Genomic DNA, 24268 nt, shown 5'->3' with positions numbered 1-24268 from the left:
AGAAAAACGTTGTACCTAGATTTGTTGTTCACAACACTTCTTTGTATTTTGGCTTGAGGCAAATATTCAAAGTAGATCTCAAACATTTTTACTTATTTTTTAAAACAAAATCCACCTGTAGGCCTTTAATGAAAATGCTGCTGTTTGCCAAGCCTGCTGTCTCTCTTGCCTGGCAACCAGCCCTGCATCATGTTGTAATTAAGAGTCGCTGAAATAAGTAATTCAAATTTGGACTCCAGGATAAAGTAATGCTAATGGTCTGAAAGGTATCTGAGATAGTTGTCTGCAACTCACAGGCCACAGGGCAGCGGAGGAAATATGATGCAAATTGATTAAGACACATTATGCTAACAATTTATGTGGACTACTTAAATAGAATAAAGAGTGTAGACTGGTCCAGAGAGGACCTCCATGGCGCCAAGGAGATGAAAGAAAAAGCAGCAATTAACAGACTCAGTGTGATCAAACAGGCGCTGAACAACAAATGGAGGAACAGAAAGCAGTAATGGTTTGTGATATATCTCGATGTTCTGCTGTTACCAAGTGTGTGTGTGTGTGTTTTTACCTTAATGAGCAAAGGAAGGAGGAGTTGAAATGCAGAGCTGACTTAGGCAGAGAAGTTTACTATCAAATTATAAAATACAAGCCTTGCATTGTTTATGTACATCTCTCTATGTTGGAGTGGGAGGGTGTGTTGCCCTGTCAACATATTTCCAAGCTGCGAAAACTGCTTAAAAAAATAACAAAAATGTCTTATTCACATGCCGATGATCTTCAAAGGCTTCAGTTCAGAGAAGGGAGAAGGGGGTGTGAAATAAAATCAGGCAGAAACACAAGGGATGGATCACCAAGTATACTGAGATCTCATTTGCAAAGCGCCATCTCCCTGTTGCCATCATTTCAAAAGCACTTAGATGTGCGGGCTTCAAGGCCAGAGGAAGATAGGAGACATTCAGGGATGGATTCTTGAAGACTAATATTAGCTCATATTAAAACTAGGAAAAAATGTAAACTATTTTCAGTTGCTGCATTAGAGAAATTACTTTAGGGGCTTGAGTACACTTAATGGCATCACAATCAAGAAGCTACAAAAGCAGAGACGCGTCCCTAATAATCCATCAACCCTCAAATGACTAATTTCCCCACAAAAACAAAAACATTAAAAGACACACTCTGAGTCAAAAAGTTACTGCATTATTTAACCACATCAAGAATTATTAATGGCATTTTTCACTTAAGATGATGGCTCCCATTTTCTTTAACAACAACAACTATGAAGTTAATCACAAGGTCAGACAAGGAGATTCCAGCTCTTTGTCAACACACTTCAGTGTTTGGATATTAACAGAGATTTAAGCCCCATTTTCTACTGGTCAAAACCCCCACAAACATCTGGCTTTTGTCTGCAGTGGGGATGGATACAATCTGCATTCACTCAAATGAGTTAGCGGTAGACACAGGTTTTAATCACCTCCGGCTACGATCGGCAGTGATTTTAACGTGACACATGGGTCAGCTCGCTAATTTGACAAGACAGCAAGGGGAGATAAATCAAACACAAAGGCAAATTTGGTTAAGTGCCTTTTTAAGTTTAAACTTTAAAAGATTTACTAGTGTCATACTTCCATAAAGTTGAGATTTGGAAAAATCCTGACTTGTAGTCCCCTGTAAACCATATCCTGGACTTCTCATATTGCAAAACAGTAACATTTTCCTTCAGGCCCTGTACCTTGTAAATGTGCACATTTATGCTAGCTTGTGCTGGTTTTCATATGACAAAATAGCGTCTACAAGCCGAAGAGATGAAAAATGTGTCCCTTCAAATATTATTTCAAAGAAGATAAAGTTCTGAGTTCCTGATCTCTGATTTTGACAAAATGTCCACAAAACAGCCAAAGACAACGAGACTAAGAATTGTTTTCTCAGCCACTGCTGTTATGTAAATATTAAGCAATTCCACACAGACTTTTTTTATGTACATCTGAAAATGAAAATTTAAAAATCCCCTTCATGACCAGTACAATTATGCTCTGGTGTAAAATTATGTGGAAGTGTAAAAACTAAAATGTCCCTTTATGTTTCTGTTGACAGAGAGTAGATTCCCTTTAGGGTTCAGTCAGCTTCACGAGTCCCAGTTTGGCTGTTGTCGCTGATTAGTAATCGGAGTGGGGGGGGGGGGGTCCATCTTGTGGACCAACTCACTGTGTCTGTTACACTGAACACACAGAGAGACTGAAAGCTTCAACCACCGTGTTGATCTCCAGCAGTGCTCAGCTCAGCACTCCTCGGGGAATAGCCGCAGACATGTTGCTGGTGCTTTCAGGAGGAGAACTCAGTTCTGTCCCGGGTACTTCCCTTTCCAATCACCTACTTGAATAACAGGAGTAGTGAAAACACTGTGTGTAACCTTCATTTAATGTTGTGTTTTAACAGTCGTCATTAAATAAACAGTTGGAATAACTTTAATTAAAAGTTTTGTTGCTTTCGTTGGACGTTAGAAATGTCATCAACACGCCACATCGCTCGCAGTAAATCCTCCGGATAATCTCCTGCTGTGTTCTCACATTGGCTCATGTGGATATAATCATGAGGTTTTATAGATAGGAAAAGCTTTGGACATTTATGTGGTGGAAAACAGCCCCCCCGGAGAATTAGGGTTATTCGATGTATGATCTTGGTCTTAATATTTTTTTTTTAGAAATAGGATAAATATTCTTGATAGAAAACGTTTTACAGCAGTTCCGTGGATAAACTTTAAAAATTGATAAAATTGATATTTCCACTTTTAAGGGCGACTTCCTTCAAAATATCTATAAGGTCTTTGTGAGGATTCAGCCAGTTAGTCGAAATGATGTCATTATGAGTTCATAGGGATCTTTGAAGAGGCACATGTTCTAACCTAAGCGAGAGGTAGCTACAGTACCTCTTCAGCTGTTTCTAGTGCACACACAGACACACACACACACACACACACACACACACACACACACACACACACACACACACACACACACACACACACACACACACACACATGAAAGAGTTTTATGATGGCTTCACTTTTTCTTCTTGACATTTTGGCTCTCCGTGTGACCATGGCAACTACAGGCAAGGGAAACCGTCCAGGTGTTGATTTTCCCGGTAGCTTATCTGAGTTATGAAAAATGACACACCTCCTCTCTGGCAGAGAAGAGAGCAATGATGAGAAACAGCGCTGCAGAAACATCTGCAACATTTTAATATCCACTCCAGTACAATAAACCCAGCTTATTGTCATAGATGTTTTATTTACTACCTTCCCCTTTGTTTTAAGTTAACAACCTTCTCTGTTAAGCTGTGTAATGGCGTTACAGTGCAGCAGCAGCCTGTGGTGTCCAGGTAGCTGTGTGCCATGGCAGTGGTGTTGCACTGCTGCTGATTCAAAGTGCACAAAACAGATACAAGCCAACACAGTGTTTTTACAGGGAACACAGCTTTTGTTTAATGAGGCATCTAAGATACAAGGAAGGTGGCAAGGACAGATGCCTCCAGCTTCCTACTCCACTGATTCTACGGGTGTAAGACATTCAGTCTATTCCATTATAGAATAGTATAATGTCATTTAATCAATTTTGCATCAATTTAATAAATATATATGGTAAAATTGTTTATTTTAGAGATAGAGAAACCATAACATTTTGCTGTGGATCCAGGACGTTTTCCTCACATTCTTTAATGGTGCGAGATACAGTATTTTCCAACAATTTTTCCAGGGAATGAGTCCTGGATCTTGATTTAAAAATATGGTACAGATATCTATGCTTTTATGAAATTTGGTGAAGGGACTATTGGGCCTTGTGGAGGTATGCACCCTACTGAATGCCATTAGTCTTGTCCTATATTATAAAACAGATCGATTTTTGGGTGAATAACACAAGATCTAGGAAAGCATTTAATAATAATAATAATAATAATTAATAATATTTTTTTAAGAACTGAACCTAATAGATACATGGAGATTTCTACATTTTCTCGTGTTATTTGTGAATAGATTATTTTTGTGTCAGCAGAACTCATCTCTAATATTAGAGGCTGCCGTTGCAGGAATCAAAGTTTTGACATTTTTAGGAGGACCAATCTATATTTATTTTGATATGTACCAAATTTCTGCCAACTCATTAGCCTTCAAGGCATTTATATGGAACATCTGCATTAGAGGTCAAATTATGAGTTGTATGAACAGAATCCTCAGAGAAACACATGAAGAATCTAAGTGTTCTGAGGAAGGACAGAATAAACTGCAAGCAATATTTATTACTTAGAACTCACGAAAATTAGCTAACGTTTTATTATTATTATATTTATTATTATTAAATACAGGCTATTTATGTGGAGCAACACGCAACAGAAAGAAGGCAGTTACTGATGTTGAGGATACAAATGGGGAAATTATAGTTGATCCATTGGTATTTTTATAGCATTTAAAACTGTTTGATTGAGGAAAAGTCAAATACTGCATTTAAAGTCATATATATATATATATATGGCAGCAGTTAGAAGAGTGCTATAACTATTAAGAAACCATTATGTCCTATATTGAAAAACCTCCATGGTTGAATGTCGAGCGTCTTATTTAAAGTCTAGAGTCATAATCTGTTCAGCCACGCCTTCACTGGTATCAGTATTTAAACCTCTAAGAGCACATACTTCATATGGCTTTGAGGAAAACAAATATAGGAATATAGCCGACTCCTTGTCACAATGTTTCACTTAAACCAGACACGCTTGAAGCTGTACTGCAGCTCAGGGGAAAGGGTTAATTAAAATATGTGACCTTTATAAAGGAAAGGTTCTAATGACGTTTGAGGACATCTCCGTATATCATCCCGAACATTTATTTAAATATCTGCAACTGACGAGTTTTATCTGAAAAACAGTCATTGGTAATTCCTGCACTTTCATCCCTAAAACAAATTATTATCTATTAATGCAAAAGTCATATTTTTGGTTCATTAATATATTGTTGACTTAGGTTTTCTAATGAAAACCTAAATATCCAAACTTGACACAGGGCAGATTTAAAAGAGGTTCTTCAAATTTTACTAATTGCAACATAGCCTGTTAAGGGCACTAAGCCACAAGCAGCCGGCACTAATTTGAAATTACTTCAAAATAATTGGTGGATGTGGATTTATGAAACCGCTGTCAAATTAAATAAATAACCCTAATAAATCAGACACATGATTTAAATGTAATGAGGCTCAGGCAACATTCATGCATTGTATTTGACAGTTTAACCAGTGGCGGGAGGTGAGCAGTACAACATAACCTGATCATTTTTTCTGCATGTGAATATTTCACCAGACCCGGGTGTCAATTTGAGAATCAAAGAATTTCACTGTATTGATTTAGGTATATTGCATGCAGGCATATGAATGATTGAAATGAACAGTAAGTCATTTCAAACCGAAGAGATACTCAATAGCTAAACTACAATTGGTGCTTGACTCAAAAATATGGTGAACTGTATGTCAATAAATGTGAATAACATAATATGCTTTGAAATATGTAATTGATGTTTATGAGAAAATATGAAAACCATTTCATGATTGTATAAAATACAGAGGGCATTAAATAACCCAACAATTTAATATAAATACGATGGTGGTGTGGCAGGACAAGGAAAGGCAGAGACGCAGGTACTGCTTACTGTTGTTTATTAAGTAGACAGGAAGAACTAGCACATGTTCCCCATACGTGAAGTATATATAGCTTCAGCCTTTACATTTCCCATCAACCCACTGGGTGAGAGGACACACCCATGAGTGCACGCCACACAGCCCCCCCCCCGAACACCCAGAGGGAAAAATACAAAATGGGACAAAAGTCAGTACCTCTCAGGGGGTTTAACGAGGCGACCATAACGGCTACGCCGATCCCCGTCCGCAAACGCAGGGGTGGAACAAGCAGAAGGGACATCATTTACAACAGGCACAGGATCAGGAGGCACAACTGGAGAAAACAACACAGGGGTCTTAGAAGGGGGGCGACCACGACGGGGAACCCGGGCCGGTAGCACCTCTTCGCCGGCCAACAGATGAGCTGGCTTAAGTCTGTCTAACGAAACACGCTCCCTGCGCCCGCCCATGTCCAGAATGAAACTTTTAGAACCCGCCTCTAACACCCTAAACGGGCCGTCATACGGGGGCTGGAGGGGAAACCGGTGAGCATCGTGACGCACGAAAACAAACCGAGCGGTCGCGAGATCCGTTGGCACGAAAGACCGAGGAGAAAAATGATGCACGGGCACCGGTGCACAAGCGGCCTGTGACGCAGGACGCGGAAAGGGGGCCGAGCTTTGAGGCAGAAACTCCCCTGGGACGCGGAGCGGCTGACCGAGTACCAACTCTGCAGGCGAGGCATCCAGGTCAGCCTTAGGAGCCGAGCGCACCCGAGCATCACCCACGGCAACCGATCCAACCAGTTTTTTGCATCTGAGAGCGCAGCCCGCAATGACGCCTTAAACGACCGGTGAAAACGTTCACACAAACCGTTAGCCTGGGGGTGGTAGGCAGTGGTACGGTGAACCTGTGTGCCCAAAGACTTTGCTAGCGCTGACCAGAGCTCCGAAATGAACTGCGGGCCTCTGTCAGAGAAGATATCAGACGGTGCACCAAAACGTGAGACCCAAGCTGAAAGAAAAGCGCGTGCCACGTCCGCAGATGTCGTGGAAGACAGAGGAACCGCCTCTGGCCACCTAGTGGTCCGATCTACCATGGTAAGGAGATGTGTAAAACCCTGGGAAGGGGGAAGAGGCCCCACAAGGTCGATATGCACATGATCAAAACGCCTGGCTGGAATCAAAAATGGCTCGAGGGGCGCCCTAGTGTGCTGGTGAACTTAAGCGCGCTGACACGCCACACACGTGGCCGCCCACTCCTTGACCTCTTTGCGAAGGCCAGGCCACACAAACTTCAAAGACACCAACTTCACCGACGCCCGGACACCCGGATGAGAAAGAGAGTGCACCATATCAAAGACCCGACGGCGCCAAGCAACCGGCACCACCGGCCGGGGGCGGCCCGTGGAGACGTCGCAAAGGAGGGCAGGCCCACCATTTTGCACAACTGCCTCCTCCAGCTCCAGACCGGTACTCGCAGCTCTCAGTGCAACGATACCCGGGTCCCCAGGTTGATCGGCAGCCAGTGCGGAAAAATCAACCCCAAGATGCACAGGGCACACCAGCACCCGCGACAGGCAGTCTGCAACCGGGTTCGCTTTACCCGCCACATGTTGGATGTCTGTTGTGAATTCGGAGATCACCGCTAGATGGCGCTGCTGGCGAGCAGACCATGGCTCTGTCACCTTCGCCATAGCAAACGTCAATGGTTTGTGGTCAACATAGGCTGTGAAAGGTCGGCCTTCCAGCAGGAAACGGAAATGACGCGTAGCCAGGTACAACGCTAACAGTTCCCGGTCAAACACACTGTATTTTCGCTCACTGTCTCGCAAACCGCGGCTAAAAAATGCAAGGGGCTGCCACGCACCCGCAACACGCTGTTCAACAACTGCACCAACAGCCACATCTGAAGCATCGGTCGTGAGGGCGATGGGCGCCCGAGACGCCGGGTGCGCCAGAAGCGCCGCGTTAGCCAGGGCAGCCTTAGCCCCCTCAAAAGCCTGGATCCTCACAGGGGTCCAGTCAACCTGGTCCTTGGCTTTCTTAAGCTTCAAAGCACCATACAATGGTTGCAGGAGTTGGGCCGCACGAGGCAAGAAACGATTGTAAAAGTTTACCATGCCCAAAAACTCCTGTAGCGACCTGACCGAGACCGGACGGGGAAAATTCGCAACTGCATGCACCTTCGAGGGCAAAGGAACCGCAACCTGCGACGAAATGCGATGGCCCAAAAAGTCTATGACAGACAGCCCAAACTGGCACTTGGCTGTGTTGAGAATGAGACCATGCCCATCAAGGCGCTGGAAAACCTGCCTAAGGTGCGACAAATGCTCATCAGCTGACGGGCTGGTCACCAAGATGTCGTCCAAATAGACGAAAACAAACGCGAGGTCACGTAGCACCGAGTCCATCAATCGCTGAAACGTCTGCGCTGCGCCTTTAAGGCCGAACGGCATTCGCAGGAACTCGAAAAGCCCAAACGGTGTAATGACAGCAGTCTTGGGCACGTCCTCTGCCCGCACAGGCACCTGATGATAACCTCGCACCAAATCGATTTTAGAAAAAATTGTCATGCCCGCCAGACGAATTGAAAAATCCTGAACATGCGGAATTGGGTAACGGTCATGGGCCGTAATGTTATTTAAACGGCGGAAGTCGCCGCACGGCCGCCAAGAACCATCCGCCTTGGGCACCGTGTGGAGCGGTGAAGCCCACGGGCTGTTGGACCGCCTAACGATCCCCAAACGCTCCATGGTAGCAAACTCCTCCTTCGCAGTGGCTAACTTCACGGTGTCGAGGCGACGCGAACGTGCGAAAACGGGCGCACCCGCAGTGGGAATGAAATGTTCCACGCCGTATTTAGTAACCGCGGCAGGAAATGCGGGCGTTGTCAGCGAAGGAAATTCCGCCAGTAAGCGCTGGAAGACATCCTTTGACGCCGCGAAATTAGCGTGTGTTAACGGCCCGGGTCCCCCTGACTGACAAGGAAAAGACGCAAAAGACACAGCATCAGCGTGCGATTAGCTACATCCACTAACAACCCATTAGTGCACAGAAAATCTGCTCCGAAAATAGGAACCGTAATGGAGGCTACAACAAAATCACACAGAAATTTGCGTCCATTGAAACACACAGTCACAGACTTGGTACCAAACGTCTCTATAGCCGAGCCGTTAGCCGCTGTCAGACGCGGACCACTGCCACGGGCCGAGAGGTCCGTAGCTGCAGGAGGGAGAAGGCTCTTCTGCGAGCCGGAGTCCACCAGAAACTGATTACCTGATATGGAGTCATGAACGAACAGCAGCTCCTCTTGATCACCAGCGCCCACGGCTGCTACCAAGCGCAGGCTCTTCCGTTTCCCGGTGCCTGGAACGCGCACGGAGGAACGCAGCGGCGCGCCTTGCTGCCGAAGCGCTGATGGAAGAAACACAGCTGGCCGCGCTGTGTGCGGGTGGAGACTGCAGCCGTCACTGCCGGAACCTCGTTCTCCAACGTCGACTGCGAGGACTCCACGGCCACACTCTGCACGGAGACGTTCCTCGAAGTCAGCAGGATCCGGTCCGCCTCCTCAGCTAATCCACGGAAGTCGCCGGCCGCCAAGCAAGAAGAGTTCGCGAGGGCTGCGCGCACCTGCAGCGGGAGCTGGCGCAGAAAGATGTGCGGGAACAGGAAACCCTCATCCTCGGAGCCCAGCAACGACAGCATCTCGTCCATCAGGTCCACTGCCGAACCATCACCCAAACCGGGAAGCGACAGTAGCTTGTCCGCTCTCTCCGCGGCTGACAAGCTGTAGCGCCGGAGGAGAAGCTGCTTGATGGCGGTGTACTTCCCTCGCAGCGGCGGGGCTCGCAGGAGCTGCATCACGCGCCGGGTGGATTGCTGGTCCAAAGCCGCGACCACCAAAAAATACCTGGAGTCGTCTGCCGTTACTCCTCGCAGATGGAAGAGAGCCTCGATGTGCTGAAACCACGGCGCGGGGTCGTTCTGCCAAAACTCCGGCAGTTTAACGTGCCCCGCGGAGCTGGTCGCTCGCGGAAGCTGCTGCGCCATGGTCGTTGTGGAAACACGGTCCACGGGAGCCGGGGAAGAAAACACGTCTTCTCCCGATGAGGAAGGGACACAATCCTCCTCTACCTCAAACATGTCCAAAAAACGGGGTCACCAATGTGGCAGGACAAGGAAAGGCAGAGACGCAGGTACTGCTTACTGTTGTTTATTAAGTAGACAGGAAGAACTAGCACATGTTCCCCATACGGGAAGTATATATAGCTTCAGCCTTTACATTTCCCATCAACCCACTGGGTGAGAGGACACACCCATGAGTGCACGCCACAGTGGAAGCTTTTTGCAGTATGGGTTTGTTAATAAAGAAAGCACAAGAATAACTGAACTTTCACTCCACTGGTGGCCATGAAGTGAACTGCACTCAGCATCCTCTTGCTTATGGTCACGTTCATACTTGTTTCATGTGCACAAAAAGCATCCTGGGCATCAGCCAAAACAATGACAGGACTGAACATGACTGATCCACATCACGCTGACGAATTCTGTTCTCTTGTATACCTGATCAATTATATTTAAATAGTAAACTGCTAGGGAGCAAGTGCACGTGGCTTAAAAATAATGGGTGCTAGCCCTCTGATTGGTTTAGTGCATGATACACCTCAAACACCATGATCATTTTAAGAGAGTAATTACAACTCTTTCAAACCACTCCTAGTGCTGTGAGCTTTTTGTCTCCCATTAAACCAGAAAAAGTAGATTTGGACATGCCCTATATGAACTAGATCCATCTGCTCAGATTGTTGAATGAGAGCCCCATAACTCATCTTGCTGGTTTAATTAAATCTTTGCAAGGGACAAGTGTCATGGTGCTTGACGTCGTCCATGCAAACACGTGGCCATGATAAGAGTAAGAACGCAGAGAAACTGATCCTGACAAACCCGGTCGTGTTCAATGACTCTGCCTTGAAACGTACTGATGCAGTTACTAGTACAACCTTTTTTGTCTATGGCTGGTATCACTGCTTAGACTAGTATGGTGGTAATTAGCACCTGAAGGTTTGGAGGTACATGTTATCTGCTGACAGGAGGATTCCCATGAACTTTGGAATTAGCAACTGTATAAAAGCTCATGATATCAGCAGCTTGACTGAAACTTTGATGGGAGTATGTCCAGCAGCCGTTCATGTCGATGTAGCTGCTGTGAGCTGTCCTGGATCAGCATCAGAACTGTCAGCTAAATGTCAAACGTGTAAAACGCCTGTCTATTTCCCCTTTGTGCTGCTTATTCATTCTGCGCTCGCCAGCCCTCCTCTGTCATACAGGTGTTGACATGTGGGCTTGGCTGTTCAAGCAAAGATAATGAATAAAAAAGCCAAAACAAACAAAATAAAGCACCGTCACGTGCACGTTCTCATTCTCACCTCCAGGAGGAACGGGTCACTCTCAGAAACTTTGCCCGTGGCGACGCACTGGAACGAGGCGTTCTGCCCGGCGTTCACCTCCACATCACCCAGCCGAGAGAAATGTGGCACCTTGTCTGTGGAAGAGGACACAGGGGGACACACACGATGATTCATGCTGCACATCTGGAGCTGAGCATCACTGTCTTAATATATTAAATTCACAGATGTGATGCTAATTAATTCAGTGCCTGTACATTCATTAGCTAGTTACACCCTCACGAACATGTATGCATGCACAGTGTATATGTGCAGTCATATATGAACATATGAGCATGTGAACGTACAATTTATATATTTACAGCATGTACATACCCTGCCAAAACATTCTCCTACACAAGCCACTAAACCTGTAACGTTCACCCCGCCACACACACACACACACACACACACACACACACACACACACACACACACACACACACACACACACACACACACACACACACACACACACACACACGAACACACACACACACACACGAACACACACAAACACAGTATTCGTTTGACACAGATGCCTGGAATCACATGACAAAGTTTGAACCTCTGAATCTACACTCTGAATTTATTTGAAAGCTCCATCAAAAAAACAAAGAATATCCATATTCTGTCTCCATGACAGATGAAAAAAAAGCATTTAACATTCTCCATATATAAATTAATTAAAAATATGAAATTGTTGATGCTGAAATGCGAAACAGGGATGATTTTAACAAATGACTCCACTGATGATTGCTGTTTGCTGAGATAAACAAATGCACAAGCAATGTGACATGTGTATTATCAAATGGAACACTCCCCTATGGTCATACTTGTCTCTGCCAATATACAGAAAGCCCCTGTTTACTATAATGTAGGCAACAGTGCGATGACATTAAGGGGCCATTGTAGGTAAGAAAGAATGACATATTTATGGTGCTGGGGATAAAATGGCGAGAAAATTGTGATTATAAAACATACATTTAAGATTATAAAGACTTACATTTGCCAGAAAAGTACTGCTCCTACCCCTCATCAAACAACTGCTACATACAGTAGCACCTCTGTTCATTTAAACTTCCATTGGGCACATTAAAAGAGACATAGAGTTAGCTGTAGATTTTAAAAAGTTGTTCCCCAAATACTTGAATTCAGGCGTTCAAAAAGTCATATAATCATTACGGAGCATTAGTTTCTCCTCCTGTCTGCCAAGGCCTTTTGTGGTATTGATTGGCCTGTGCTTGTCTGTTCTTATTTCTAGCTCTGTTGCCAGATGGTCGCCATTTTCAGCACAGCGCAGATCAGTAAGAAAGTGGCACGACACAGTCAAAGATGTTATATTTCAAGTATGTGCGTTCCTCGTTAATACGTCGTCACACATATGGTTGCGTTTTAGCATTCCACTGCTATTAGGAAGCCAGAACGCCAGCATGCGTTTGTATTAGAAGTAGCTTTTTTTTATTTATCATTAAAATGAGTCTTATTCTTCAAAAATGTGGTATTACAAAAATATCATAATACAAATACGATAACATATTAACTATTTTTCAGGGCCAATATTTTGACTACTCTAAAATAAAAACATAAGGGGCTGCCTCCATTTTATTCATGAGTCCCAGTAATCCATGACAGTGAGCCAACGTGAACAAAACCTCGACCATGGAACTAAAGCAGCTCAAAGGAAATTCAGCTGCCACTGATGTTTTTCATAATTTACACCTCCTGCTGTGACAACCACAGCTGTGGAAATGGCCTTACTGTTAAGAAAGCTATAAAGCCTCAGGTGGTACCTGTAAGAAAATAATTATCTTTTAGGCACCTTTTCTAAAGTGCTGCTGTCAAGGTTCAAATGAATAACCTGGACTCTAACGTGTGATTGTCTTCACAGTATGTGGTTGAATTTTAAAAGTTACATTTGGATTCATTTGAAAGTTGGCAACATACAAAATGGTTCTCCCTGTCATTTAATGTGTTTATTACAAAAGCTGAACTGAATAAGGTGTCAAAGGGTATTTACCTTGTTTATTTTTGATCACAGTTAATGGGAATTATATTTTAAATGGTCTGTATTTAGATATAATTTTACTAGTCGTGATGACCACTCCAAGTGATTTTCAGTACACTTATTTTTATACACACACATTCATACAGAGCATTTATGGGCAGCATGTTGGGGTTCAGCATCTTGCCCATTTAAACTAATATGTAATATTGCATTTCCCAACCAAACAATAAACAGATTCCCGCGCTCTCAGCACATTTAAATGTATTCTTGGCAGACAGGTGTCTGAAACAGTATTAGCTTGAAACACTATAACAATTACCAACATTATAGATAGATAGATAGAGTACTTTATTCATCCCCGAAGGGAAATTAAGTAATTCAGTTATTCACACAATTGCAAATATAAGTAGCAGCAAAAGCTAGATTGAAGTTCTAAATAGCTACAGTTTAAATAAAGGCAGTTTTATATTTACGGTAAGAAATCTTAAATAAATACAACCTTAACTCCTGTCTAACATAATTTTAATGCAAAGCTGACTAGCTTTCATTCAAACTTTCAAAATGCTGTGATGTCTCCACCTGACACTCCTGTGAAAGTATTGTTAGCTGTCAATTCAGTTTCTCCACTGGATCATCTTTATTAATTTTTATTCGAATAAACACTTAGCATGCAAACAGAGCAATTCATGTTTTGCCGTAAACATGAAGCATACAATCTACATTTTACTCATCAAAAGGTGAAGCAACAGTATTAATAGTTACTGAGAGAATTATATAAAGCCCAGTAGTGTTTATGTGTGGCCTGTCTGTTCTTAATTAATACCACAACACATAAACAGAGGCAAGGTAATTTGAATCTCGAAGGTATTCCGACTGTCAGAGATGTTGGTTCTTTAAATTAGTAATGCTGCCTCTCATTCTCGTTACAGGAAAGATTGATCTTGACTGAAACACGTGTTCAGAATAAAGACATGGACTCCAGTGGAAAACAACACAAATGTCAAGTCAGTGTGAATGCTCACGGAATAGTAGTTGGCTTTGGGTTGAATCTCTCCTAAGGGGGCAAACCATTATTCCTGTTGTCTGTGGGGAAATTGATGTCAGCTTAACCAATGGTTATTTGCATCTTTAGAGGTGTGCCCAAGTGTGACATTTGCCCATGAAGACTTGAGGCTTTATAAACTACTGAATTTAGGGTCTTTGTATTTTTTTTTAATTTCAATTAATTTTTTTAAATTACAATTCTATTTCTAATTCTACATTTATAAGGGTCCAAGAGCCACCATCTGTACAAGGGCAAGGCCAGGGTCATATACAGAGGGACAGGGTAACATTTGGTAACCCTTGAGGTGATGTGGGTTAAAATAAATAAAAATCCTAAATTCTCAGTTTCCAAGTTTTTTCCTCCTCTTGAGGATTTGAGGATTTATAACCTACAGTCTGACACCTTTTTCCTTCAGCCAGAGTAGAAAATCTGAATTTCATAAGCTCATAAATACCCAGTATATTTTATCGGTCATTAATATTTCCCTACAAGGCCAATGTGGTTGACGCAGTAATATTTGACAAATGTATTAATTATTTTGCTTCAGTAGTGCATCTTTTTTTTGTGGCTTAGAGTCTCCCTTAATATCTATATGAAGAGTGGGTCCTCTTGGAACGCCATGTTGGTCGATCATTTTTTTATTTTAGCCCAAAATGGACAAACCAAATACAGGCCTCAAAAGGTTCTTCTCTGCCCACTCTGAAAGGGAAGGTCAGGTGAGGGGTATTCAAATTGGTGGTCATATCTAACTTCACTGCTAGATATCAATAATCCCCAAAAATATATATACATTTTTTAAATTGTATATGAAACAACTACCCTGATGATCTCATTCTTGTCCAGCCTTTTGTAAATAAAATAAAACCACTCTGGTTAGTTCAACAGCCAGTATAGAACTGACCCAGTATGTTGTAATCCAACACATCACATGCCACAATAACTGGTCAAACTGTTGAGTGGATAAACCTATTTAATGAAAAGCCAATAGAGAGCCTATTTTTAGATGAATGTTATTAATTGTTTTTTTGACTATGTGTAATTTTGTTCTGGAAGCCATCAGGGGTCAGTGGAGCTTTTCACGTCTTCCTGGCAGAAAAATTAGTTTTTGGTCTGAGGGGCTGAATACAGCTGATCATGCGGGAAACAGTAAGAAAATGGTCTTTTATGACAGGTGCAACATCTGCAAAGAGCCTGTGTACAAGAAGACTGTGGGGGTTGTGATGGTAAATGTAACAGAACCGAGCATAATGTCACACAACCAGCACTCTGAGGCTCTGATATCCCAGGGATGAAAAGGGAACAAGAGACTACCAGAGAGGATCAAAGTACAACCACTAGCTGTCCTTTTCTTGTCTGTAACATCGCGTTAGCTGTAAAAGTGCTCAGCTGGGAGCATGACGATCAGAAGAAAAGGTCAGCTATTGTGCTGGCACAAGAGAGAAGCCCCCTGCTGTGTTACTGTGCCTCTGACACTCGGACAGGTAGCAGGCATATGTACCCGCCTGTCAGTAGGACGCTCTTAGTCTTCAATCACATCCAGTAACCTGCAGAGCTTTAGGGATCGGCTTCTGTCCCACACTTTCCCCAAACTCCAGTAAAGGTCAGTATGTAGGCCATGAGCGGTGCAGAGTGGGTTACTTACAACAGGGGTAATTCAGCAGCACAATGTCGTCCAAGGCAATGTAGCCCTGCCGCTCTTCGGAGACAGTCGCTTCAAAGATGACCTGTGGAGACAGTGGACCATTTGAATGACTTCAGACCATTACATGTTGAGTGGCAACAAAATTGACAGTGTGGGAAATAACTGGGATGGGGTCCTCAGGCCTGTCGACAGCAGAAATGCAGACTTTTCTTTAAATCCATTGTAAAGTTAATCTCCAGGGTAAAACTTGATATTGCCATTAACACGGTAATGAGGAATTTCTTTTTGTATTGTTTTCTAAATCAACTCTGTTGTGCGGTGTTTCACATGCAGGTTTATTCATACAGAGTATTTCAGCTCTAAAGAAAAAATATAAATGATTAAACTCTTGTATAGCCCCTCAGAGTCAGAAAAAGCAAGCAGTCTCTCGAGCCACATTTTTCTTCTAAAAGGTCATTTTGTACTTAAAGGTCAAGCGGTTCTTACATTTCTGCTCTAACACTCTCCTGAACAGCTCTGACTTCAACGCAACCACAAGACTGTTCAATGTTCGTGAACTGGTTGGATTGTGTGAACCTACATTGCCAGATTTTAGAGGTGGAAAAACACATTTGATAATATAATAAACAGGTCACTCGTCCACATTCAAATATCAGATGTTATGATCCTGATCATTGACTAAATCTTGTTTGAATCCCTTCCCACATGTTTCTTTCACTTCCCCGTTTCATGTATACTTTATCTGAATCAAAGGTCTAAGGATAGCAGGAGTTAAATGCCACACACATTATAAAGCTTTGAGGACAATTTGTGATTTGTAATAGTGGACTATATATACTACATAAATTGACTCAACATAAATATTGCTTAGATAATGGATAAGCATGAACCTTCCATCTAATTTATCTTTTTTCACACTGCATCATAGCCAGATGGAAGATGTAAGATTTGTGTCACTTGGTGACATTTGACAGATTGCCACTTATAATAATACATTGTGAGATCATTTAAACCTGGTGCAATAACTCATGCATAATGTAACCTTTATGTGTTGTGATACATGCAGGTACAAATCAGCATCATTTGGATTCCCAGTGATGGCAAGAGAAAACATAATTAGTTTTGTCTTTGTCCCCTTAATTGTAAATATTATGCTTTGCTTCCAACAATTAAGGTTCCAAAGATGAATGTCGTGAACATTGTTTACCTGGAAACATAATGCATTTAGAGCATTTTGTCTACTAAATAAAAAAAACATGAAATAACAAAATATGGGCATAAATAAACCCAAAGCTTTGACTTGCGGTTATGTCATTAAATGTAAAGTAAATGTGAGATGTTTGCCTTATCCGGCCTTGTAGTGCACAATCCATTAATAAATTCCTGTCCCCTACTCCCCTGTCCCCTTTACCAATTCATGCAGGAGCCGAGGGTGTCCTTAAACACAGCTTAAATATTCACTCACTCATCTAAATGAGCCGGGCGCATGCAGAGCCTCAAAGTGAATCGGGAGGCCTCCCAGAGAGCAAAGAAGTCATCCTGGGTTTCCAAGTAATTACAGTCAGCAGAGCCCGGATCATTCCCTCTACAAGCAACTCTTCACTTTTTACTGCAGTGACAAACTCTGAACCTGAGGTTGCAGTGCATTGACAGCTGCTAAGATGAAAGCTGTAACTGTGCAGTACATCACAAGTGTGCATGCGTGCGTGTGGTAGTCGGAGAATTTCACCCACTCACACTAACCCTAGTTCTTTATGCCCAAGCCAAGTGGAAGTCAGTCTGTGACCGTGCAGTCGGACGGGCAGTAGTTTGCAGTGTTGACAATACATCAGGCTTTAAGTGCCTCAGGCCAATCAATACCACAAAAGGCCTTAGCAGATGGATACAGACAAAGGCTTTCTTTCCACTAATTTTTTTTATTTTTCATTCCTATGTCGGGCCATTAGAGACGTCGGACCGATAAACTATTCAATTCATCACGCGTCAGCGCAGCCGGCACCATCGATTCACTCAGCTCCGCACTTTGAGTCATTATTAAGATCCTCCACACTGCCCTCACTTATAGAAAAGTCTGTTTGAGTATGACTGCGCCAAACACTGAGGAACGACACTGGCAGCCAAAAGCTGTGCACATACAAACACAGGCTAATGTAAAATGGCTACAGTGGGATTCACTCGCTGTTTGTACATACAAACCGCGGCAATAGAAAACGAGGCTGTTTGGTGGATGCGTGAGAAGCTCAGAGTAGCTGTGGTAGCCCGGAGACCTCAAAACATTGCAGCCAAGAGAGAATAAGAACAAATGTAGTAAACATTTTAACAACATGTATTCAGTGTGAGAAACGTTCTGCCAATGCAGACACAACATGACGGAACACAAAAGCAAAAGCCTCAATGCCATGATATCTACAACATGCAACCAGAAGGATACAACTGAAATAAACCTAAATCGCCATTGACAAATATTGTTACCATAGCAACCTTTACTCCACATCTAACCTACTCAGAAACAGGTTGACTTTAGAGCATCTGATCAAAAAAGACTGCCACACAACAGAGCAATCAGCTCATTGGAAGAATGGATAATTCATTTCTGATTAAGACAAATAAAATTTGATTCAATTTGATTGATTGAAGTTTCAAATACAGTGAGTAGTGAAAGTAAAAAGCACTTTTAGATTTTTTTTATATATCCTTAAAAACACTTTTCAGTTAATTTCCATGATAATTATGCCCTAGATTTCAGAAAGTGGGTCACTCTGGGTTTAAAACATGACACACACACACAGTGTCAGAACGGGGAGAGTTGGTTATAGCTGCATTTTATATTTATAAGGTAATTTTATTACCAACAGAATTTGTGATAATGCAAATGATTTCATGATCTAATCTATAATGGTGATTTCAGAGAACTGAAGGAGTACTACGTGAAATTGTTTTCTCAAAAAGAATGACAATGGTGGTAAATTAAATGAAAATTAATCTCACTATCCCATAGCTGCACATTCTCAGGCTAGAGAAAATAAATCATATCTTGTTTTTAATAGTTTTAATTTGATTTACTCATCATGTGACCAAAAAAGCCCTATAATGTTAACTATAAAACAATATATCATCAATGCATTTTGTTTCCATACCTCCAGGCTTAGTGTTGCAGTGTTGTGTTTGCTGCATGTGTTGTCAGACTAGTATTTGTTTTCTTAAACATTTTGTTCATGTGTCGTGTTTTTTTTCCGTATCTTTCAATATTTATCTGTTACTGAATCTGTGAAGATGTTTTCTGAACCTTCATGTTTTGAGTTAAGGTCTGTTGCCTTTTGTAAATAGATATAATGACTGATTATTTGCTCCTTGCTTTGTATAGTTCTTTTTTCCTTGCTCCCCTACATTATCACCCAGCATCAAACCCAGCCTTTTTGCATATGTATTCTTATGTTGCAGTGCGTGGGGTTGCAGGGCCACCATATTAGAGGGAGATGTAAAATTCTGGAAGGAGGAGGAAAACGATGCAGGAATATCAATCAATAGATAGGACCACCGTGCATGGGTGGAGGAGATAGGAAGTGGAGGATGGAAGCTTGGGCCACAGTGATACTGTTTGTCATGTGGCCTGATAGAATCTTTAATATTTGATGGCAGAATTTTACCTTTTTCCAATACAAGTAGGCACGGAGGATGAGAAATATATTTCTGTAGACAATATAAAATATAGATTTTTTTATTCAACTGAGAAAATCTGGTTCAAGATGATGTCATCCTCCGGCCTTCTCTCGGTCTCCCTCTTGCTTTTGTTGGGACAACAATTGGAAACATAAAGGAGGCTTGTAACACTGCAAACGCGCAATCTGTGAAGTATGAATCAAGGTTTGCTTTACTCTGAGCAGCAGGGTGCCATCTCACAGGATGGAGCTCTGTGTCATTGTCAGCGAGGCAAAGGAAATGAGACGAGGGAGAAATCCAAATCGGGGAAGTCCTGGCACAAGAGCAGCGAGTGGAGCCGGTTAAGGAGATTGAAGCAGCTGGACGGCCCCATTTGATGTAAAAGGCATGCAAGCATTTTAATATGTGCCTCCTGCAGCATCGTGTTTGGCTCATAAAATTCAATGCCGGAGAATTGATAGTGTCGAGTAACAAAATCCATACTGCGTCCCGGGAGGCCTCATGCTGAATACATAAAACCAAGTGCAGTTGCATCAGAAGGGATTGCATTGAAAAACAAGATTCCACAGTAATGAATATTTTTAGCTTTAAGTTTTCATTACAGCACGGACTAATTATTTATTTATGTGCACTCATGGTAAAAGCCATCAATCTTCATGAGGACTTTAATTAATTTAACGACTTACATGCAGTCGTTAGAAAATTGCAACAATGCTCTGTTAATTGATTTCTTCAGCTAGAACAAGGCCAACACAATTGATCCACATTGGCATTGTGGCAGTGAAGCATTGAAATATATGACATGCAATTGAGCCTGTCCTCTTCTCTCTGCAGTCTGAGAAAACCCAGTGAGGTGCACTGCTGGAGGAGCGCTGCGGTGTGGCTGCTGGAGGACGAGACCACACGGGACGACTGGTTTTCTGTGTTCGTGGTTTTGGTGCTCAGCTGAGAAGAGGTGGTGCAGGTTATAAAACCCACCAAAAGCGCGTTCCCTCAAATTTTAAATCTCCAAAATAAATATTATCTTGTAATTATTTAAATTTTTAAGTCATAATATTATTTTATACATTCTATAAAAAATTATCAAACAGTTCTACATATTTTGTATGCCTTACACCTCATTTTATATTCTTTTTATATTGGTTGCAGGAAGCCAGGAGTTTTACATCTCAGAACAGAAGTAATGAGATGAGTCCCCCGGCCCAGCATAACATCCTGTCAGAAAAATCCATTAAGGACACACCAAAATTAAAACTATAGGAATATTAAATCCATTAGTGACAACACTTAGACCAACCGACTTTTTATTTTGCCGGAAGATTTAGTATTTAGTCAAAAAGCTGACTCCAAATAAAACAAACTTTGAATGCTTTTGATTTTTAGAGGCAGTTTTGATAACCAATTACAGTCAGCGCTAACCCAGTGAGGAAGATAGTGCACTTTCTGTTAGTGCCTCAAAATAAAAGTCATCCTGTGTTTCGCTTCTTAAACGCTCCAGATGTGAAGTAGCGGTTACTTCATTCAGCTCTGACACGGTGCAGTGATAAAACTGTTAAAGCGAGGCTGACAATCCGAAATCCAGTGTGACTGCAACCACAAATAAAGCACTATTATGAACAATCCTTATTATAGATAAGTAAGAAAAGTGTGGCATTAAGAATACAGCAAATAGCTATTTCAGGAACAAGGCAGACCATAAGTAGGTAGTATCAAAAATGTTGTTTGATTTCAAGAAAATCGCACCAAAATGTATAAATATAAGAATTAGTCATAAAATAGGGATGTGAAGGAGATAGAGAAACACATGGGAGATAATAAGATAAGGAGTACAGTGGTCAGGGAGAAAACAACAACCTGGAGCAGAAAAAAAGGAAAAAAAGGAAATCTAGAGGCGAAAGCCAGCTTTTAAAAAAAAGCAATTCTACAACTCTTGTCCTCTTTCCAAAACCAAGCTGACCAATCCTGACAGTCTAAAGTCCGTTCTCCAATAGAAACGTCTCTTCACGGCAGTCGCACCCTGTGTTGGAGGATGCAGGGTCATGAACTCAGCTCAGATAAAACACACTGATCAAATCTGGTTGATGGCCAGTGGAGGCTCTGCAGGTGGAGACGTGCAGCAGAACAAATTAGGTAATCAACCTATCAACAGCTGTTCTGTATACTATAAGCCTGCATGCTGTTGGAGTTGATAAATTATGTAATATTGTGCATGGCGTCACTACATGATGATTCATTGCACAGAAAAGTACATGAGGCGGTAAAATCGCGCTTATATGGATTTAACATAAAAATAAAGTAGCATAAAACTATAAAGCTATTGGACGAAGAGAGGTGAGTCATTATTGATATGTTGCTTCACTGACATGCATGTGTGCATCTGAGTCATGGTCAACTGTAATGTTCTCCTCTACTGAAGCTGTCAATCCAGACGACAGGAGAGCGAGGAGGAATGCAGATTTCTGAGCTATAGGACATGCCCTTTAAAAGGTGCTACTCATAAGTTGTTGCTATTAAACTTCAATCCATTTCTCAGTGGAATGTGGAATTTGCACTCTTGCTTTGCATTGGGCTAAACCTGGTCACCTCATCTCATTGCTGTAGCATCCAGTCTGTCAGTCTGAAGAAGTAGTGCTGGTCAGCGGACGTATTATAACCCTATTATTAAACCACGATTGGTAGCAGAGAAAACCGAAGTAGCAGGAAATGTGTTTCCAAAAGTCCCTATTTGTTGTGCTTTTTTTTTTTATTAAATAAAGCTGCTTAAAGGGATAATTCACCCAAATCTGAAAATGCACTCATTATCTATTCACCACTATGCCAATGAAGGGGTGGGTGAAGTGTTGTTATCACAAAACACATTTGGGGTTTCAGGGGTAAAGAGTGGTTCAGCCAGATCCAATACAATTAAAGTAACTGGTGACCACAACTTCAAATGTGAAAAAAGACGGCAAAAAAAAACATTAAATGCCGCCACACTGTTCCTTTGGTGTTATCCAAGTGTTGGACATTCAAATTCGACTCAAAACAGCATCACTTGCATCTGTTTTTAACCTCAATGTCCTCTGATACCCTCCTGCCTGGAGCCACGTTGCCAAGGGGCACATGAGGATATCAGCGACAACTTGTGATTGCTGCTGGTAATAGTAACTAGAGAAACTGTGAAAAATGTTTGAGGGGGGCAGTTAATAGGACGTGAGCTCACCAGAATACTGTTATTACTACTACTGCAACAACTCATTATCTCTGCTTGAGGTGAGCAGCTCCAAGATTAGATGCACTTGAATCAGTGAGAGTGTTGCATTGTGGGTAATGTAGGTGCTAGGTTTTGGAAGGAAGAGACATTTGTTGACTATGTCTTGCAGTTTTCAACACCAGTTATAACACAGTAAGATAAAGTGCTGAAGTGTTGGCAATAAGAAAAATGTTCAATGCGTAAAATATACATATGACGTTAAATAATACATCAAACATATACTATATGTATATACAATTAATTTAGCACATAAATTAATATGTAAATGTAGATACAGTAACATGTAATAAATGAATTATTACATTAGCTTACTCATCATGGAGACTACCTTAAACTCCCAGAGCTGTGTAAACAGTTATTTTATGTCCTCAGCTGGAGGGGCTTTGTCAAGGCAGAGACAATAACCCTTGACGTGGTTATCAGGGTTATTTTTAGGATATCACAGATGGAGTATAAGGGACATGGCCGTATAAAAAAAAAGCAGAGGCAGTCTAAGGAGGAGATGGTATTGGTTGAGTTATGGATCCAGTATTTTGGGGATTTGGGTTGAGATGTCTCTCCCTCTGCTGAATCAATTTAAACCATTCTTCTTTAATCTGCCTCTTGTGAGTCCCCTAAACCCCAAGGGAGTGCAGATCTATATCACTAGAGTGCAACTTTAATGGTTAAATTGGCCAGTTGGCCGACATAATAAGTCTTAAGTATATTTCTTTGCACAGTTCCAATGGATTTTACTCTCCCTAAACAGATTTACATCCTCCACCTTGTCATTAATAAAATGCTGCATGAACCAGAAATTGTTCTAATTTACAGCACAAAATACGCTATCAAAATCGGACATCTGGAAGCCAAAATTACTGGCACTGACCAACACACCTCTGATCACAGTCCAACACATCTCGGCAGCGACCGGTCTTTCCTGAGGGAGTGTAACGGCTCACTGATTACAAGAGTTTTTTTATTTTTTATTTTTATCTCTAGCCACCACTTCCTCTAGCAGCCACACACACACACACACTCACAACACTTTCTCTACCAGAACCTCCCTTGGCTCCCTGGTAGCCTGCAGGGGCTGATCTGTTCGCTAGCAGTGCTGGACAATGATCTTTATCGATGAGACTGGATGGATGAGAGGAGCCCTGTGGGGTCCTGCGAGGAGCTCGGAGTCATGTGGGAGCTGGTGAGGAGAGCAGGAGCGTTCCCGTGGGAGGGGAACACTTGAAAAGGCAGCGAGCCTCACTGCCGACTCACTCCCGTCCCTCTACGTACAGCAGAAACAAACACTCTGTTCCTCCAGGCCTACATGTGAGCCACTTCACTCATCTGCTCGGCTTTACCTGCTCCATTACCTGCTGCCAGTCAACCAGGTTCATTAGGCAAACAATGCAATCTGTCCTGTGCCTACCTGCCTGGCGGGAGGACTTTAGAGCATTGCACCTTCTCATCAATCAGGCAGCTTGGAGATACATCACATGAATAGTAGATTACATTGCTTATGCACGTCTTTCAAAGTGGCAAACACCATGGCGCTGAGCAAACTCCCTGCCTGGGCCGACT

At 42.3% G+C, this 24268-nt stretch overlaps 1 protein-coding gene across 1 annotated transcript in view; it reads right to left on the bottom strand.

Moving 5' to 3' along the window:
- ptprua (protein tyrosine phosphatase receptor type Ua) overlaps positions 1–24268 on the bottom strand; it is a 203113-nt gene that overhangs the window by 77647 nt on the left and 101198 nt on the right. The window contains exons 4-5 of the mRNA XM_061092754.1: positions 15799–15880; positions 11086–11201 (exon numbers count right to left, since the gene is read on the bottom strand). Of these exons, the coding sequence (XP_060948737.1) occupies positions 11086–11201; positions 15799–15880 (198 nt within the window). The remainder of the gene's footprint in view (positions 1–11085; positions 11202–15798; positions 15881–24268) is intronic.

Source organism: Limanda limanda, chromosome 19 (assembly GCF_963576545.1).
Source record: "Limanda limanda chromosome 19, fLimLim1.1, whole genome shotgun sequence".
Lineage (NCBI taxonomy): Eukaryota > Metazoa > Chordata > Actinopteri > Pleuronectiformes > Pleuronectidae > Limanda > Limanda limanda.
The sequence above is the reverse complement of the archived record's forward strand: the minus strand, read 5'-3'. Positions and strand labels throughout refer to the sequence as shown.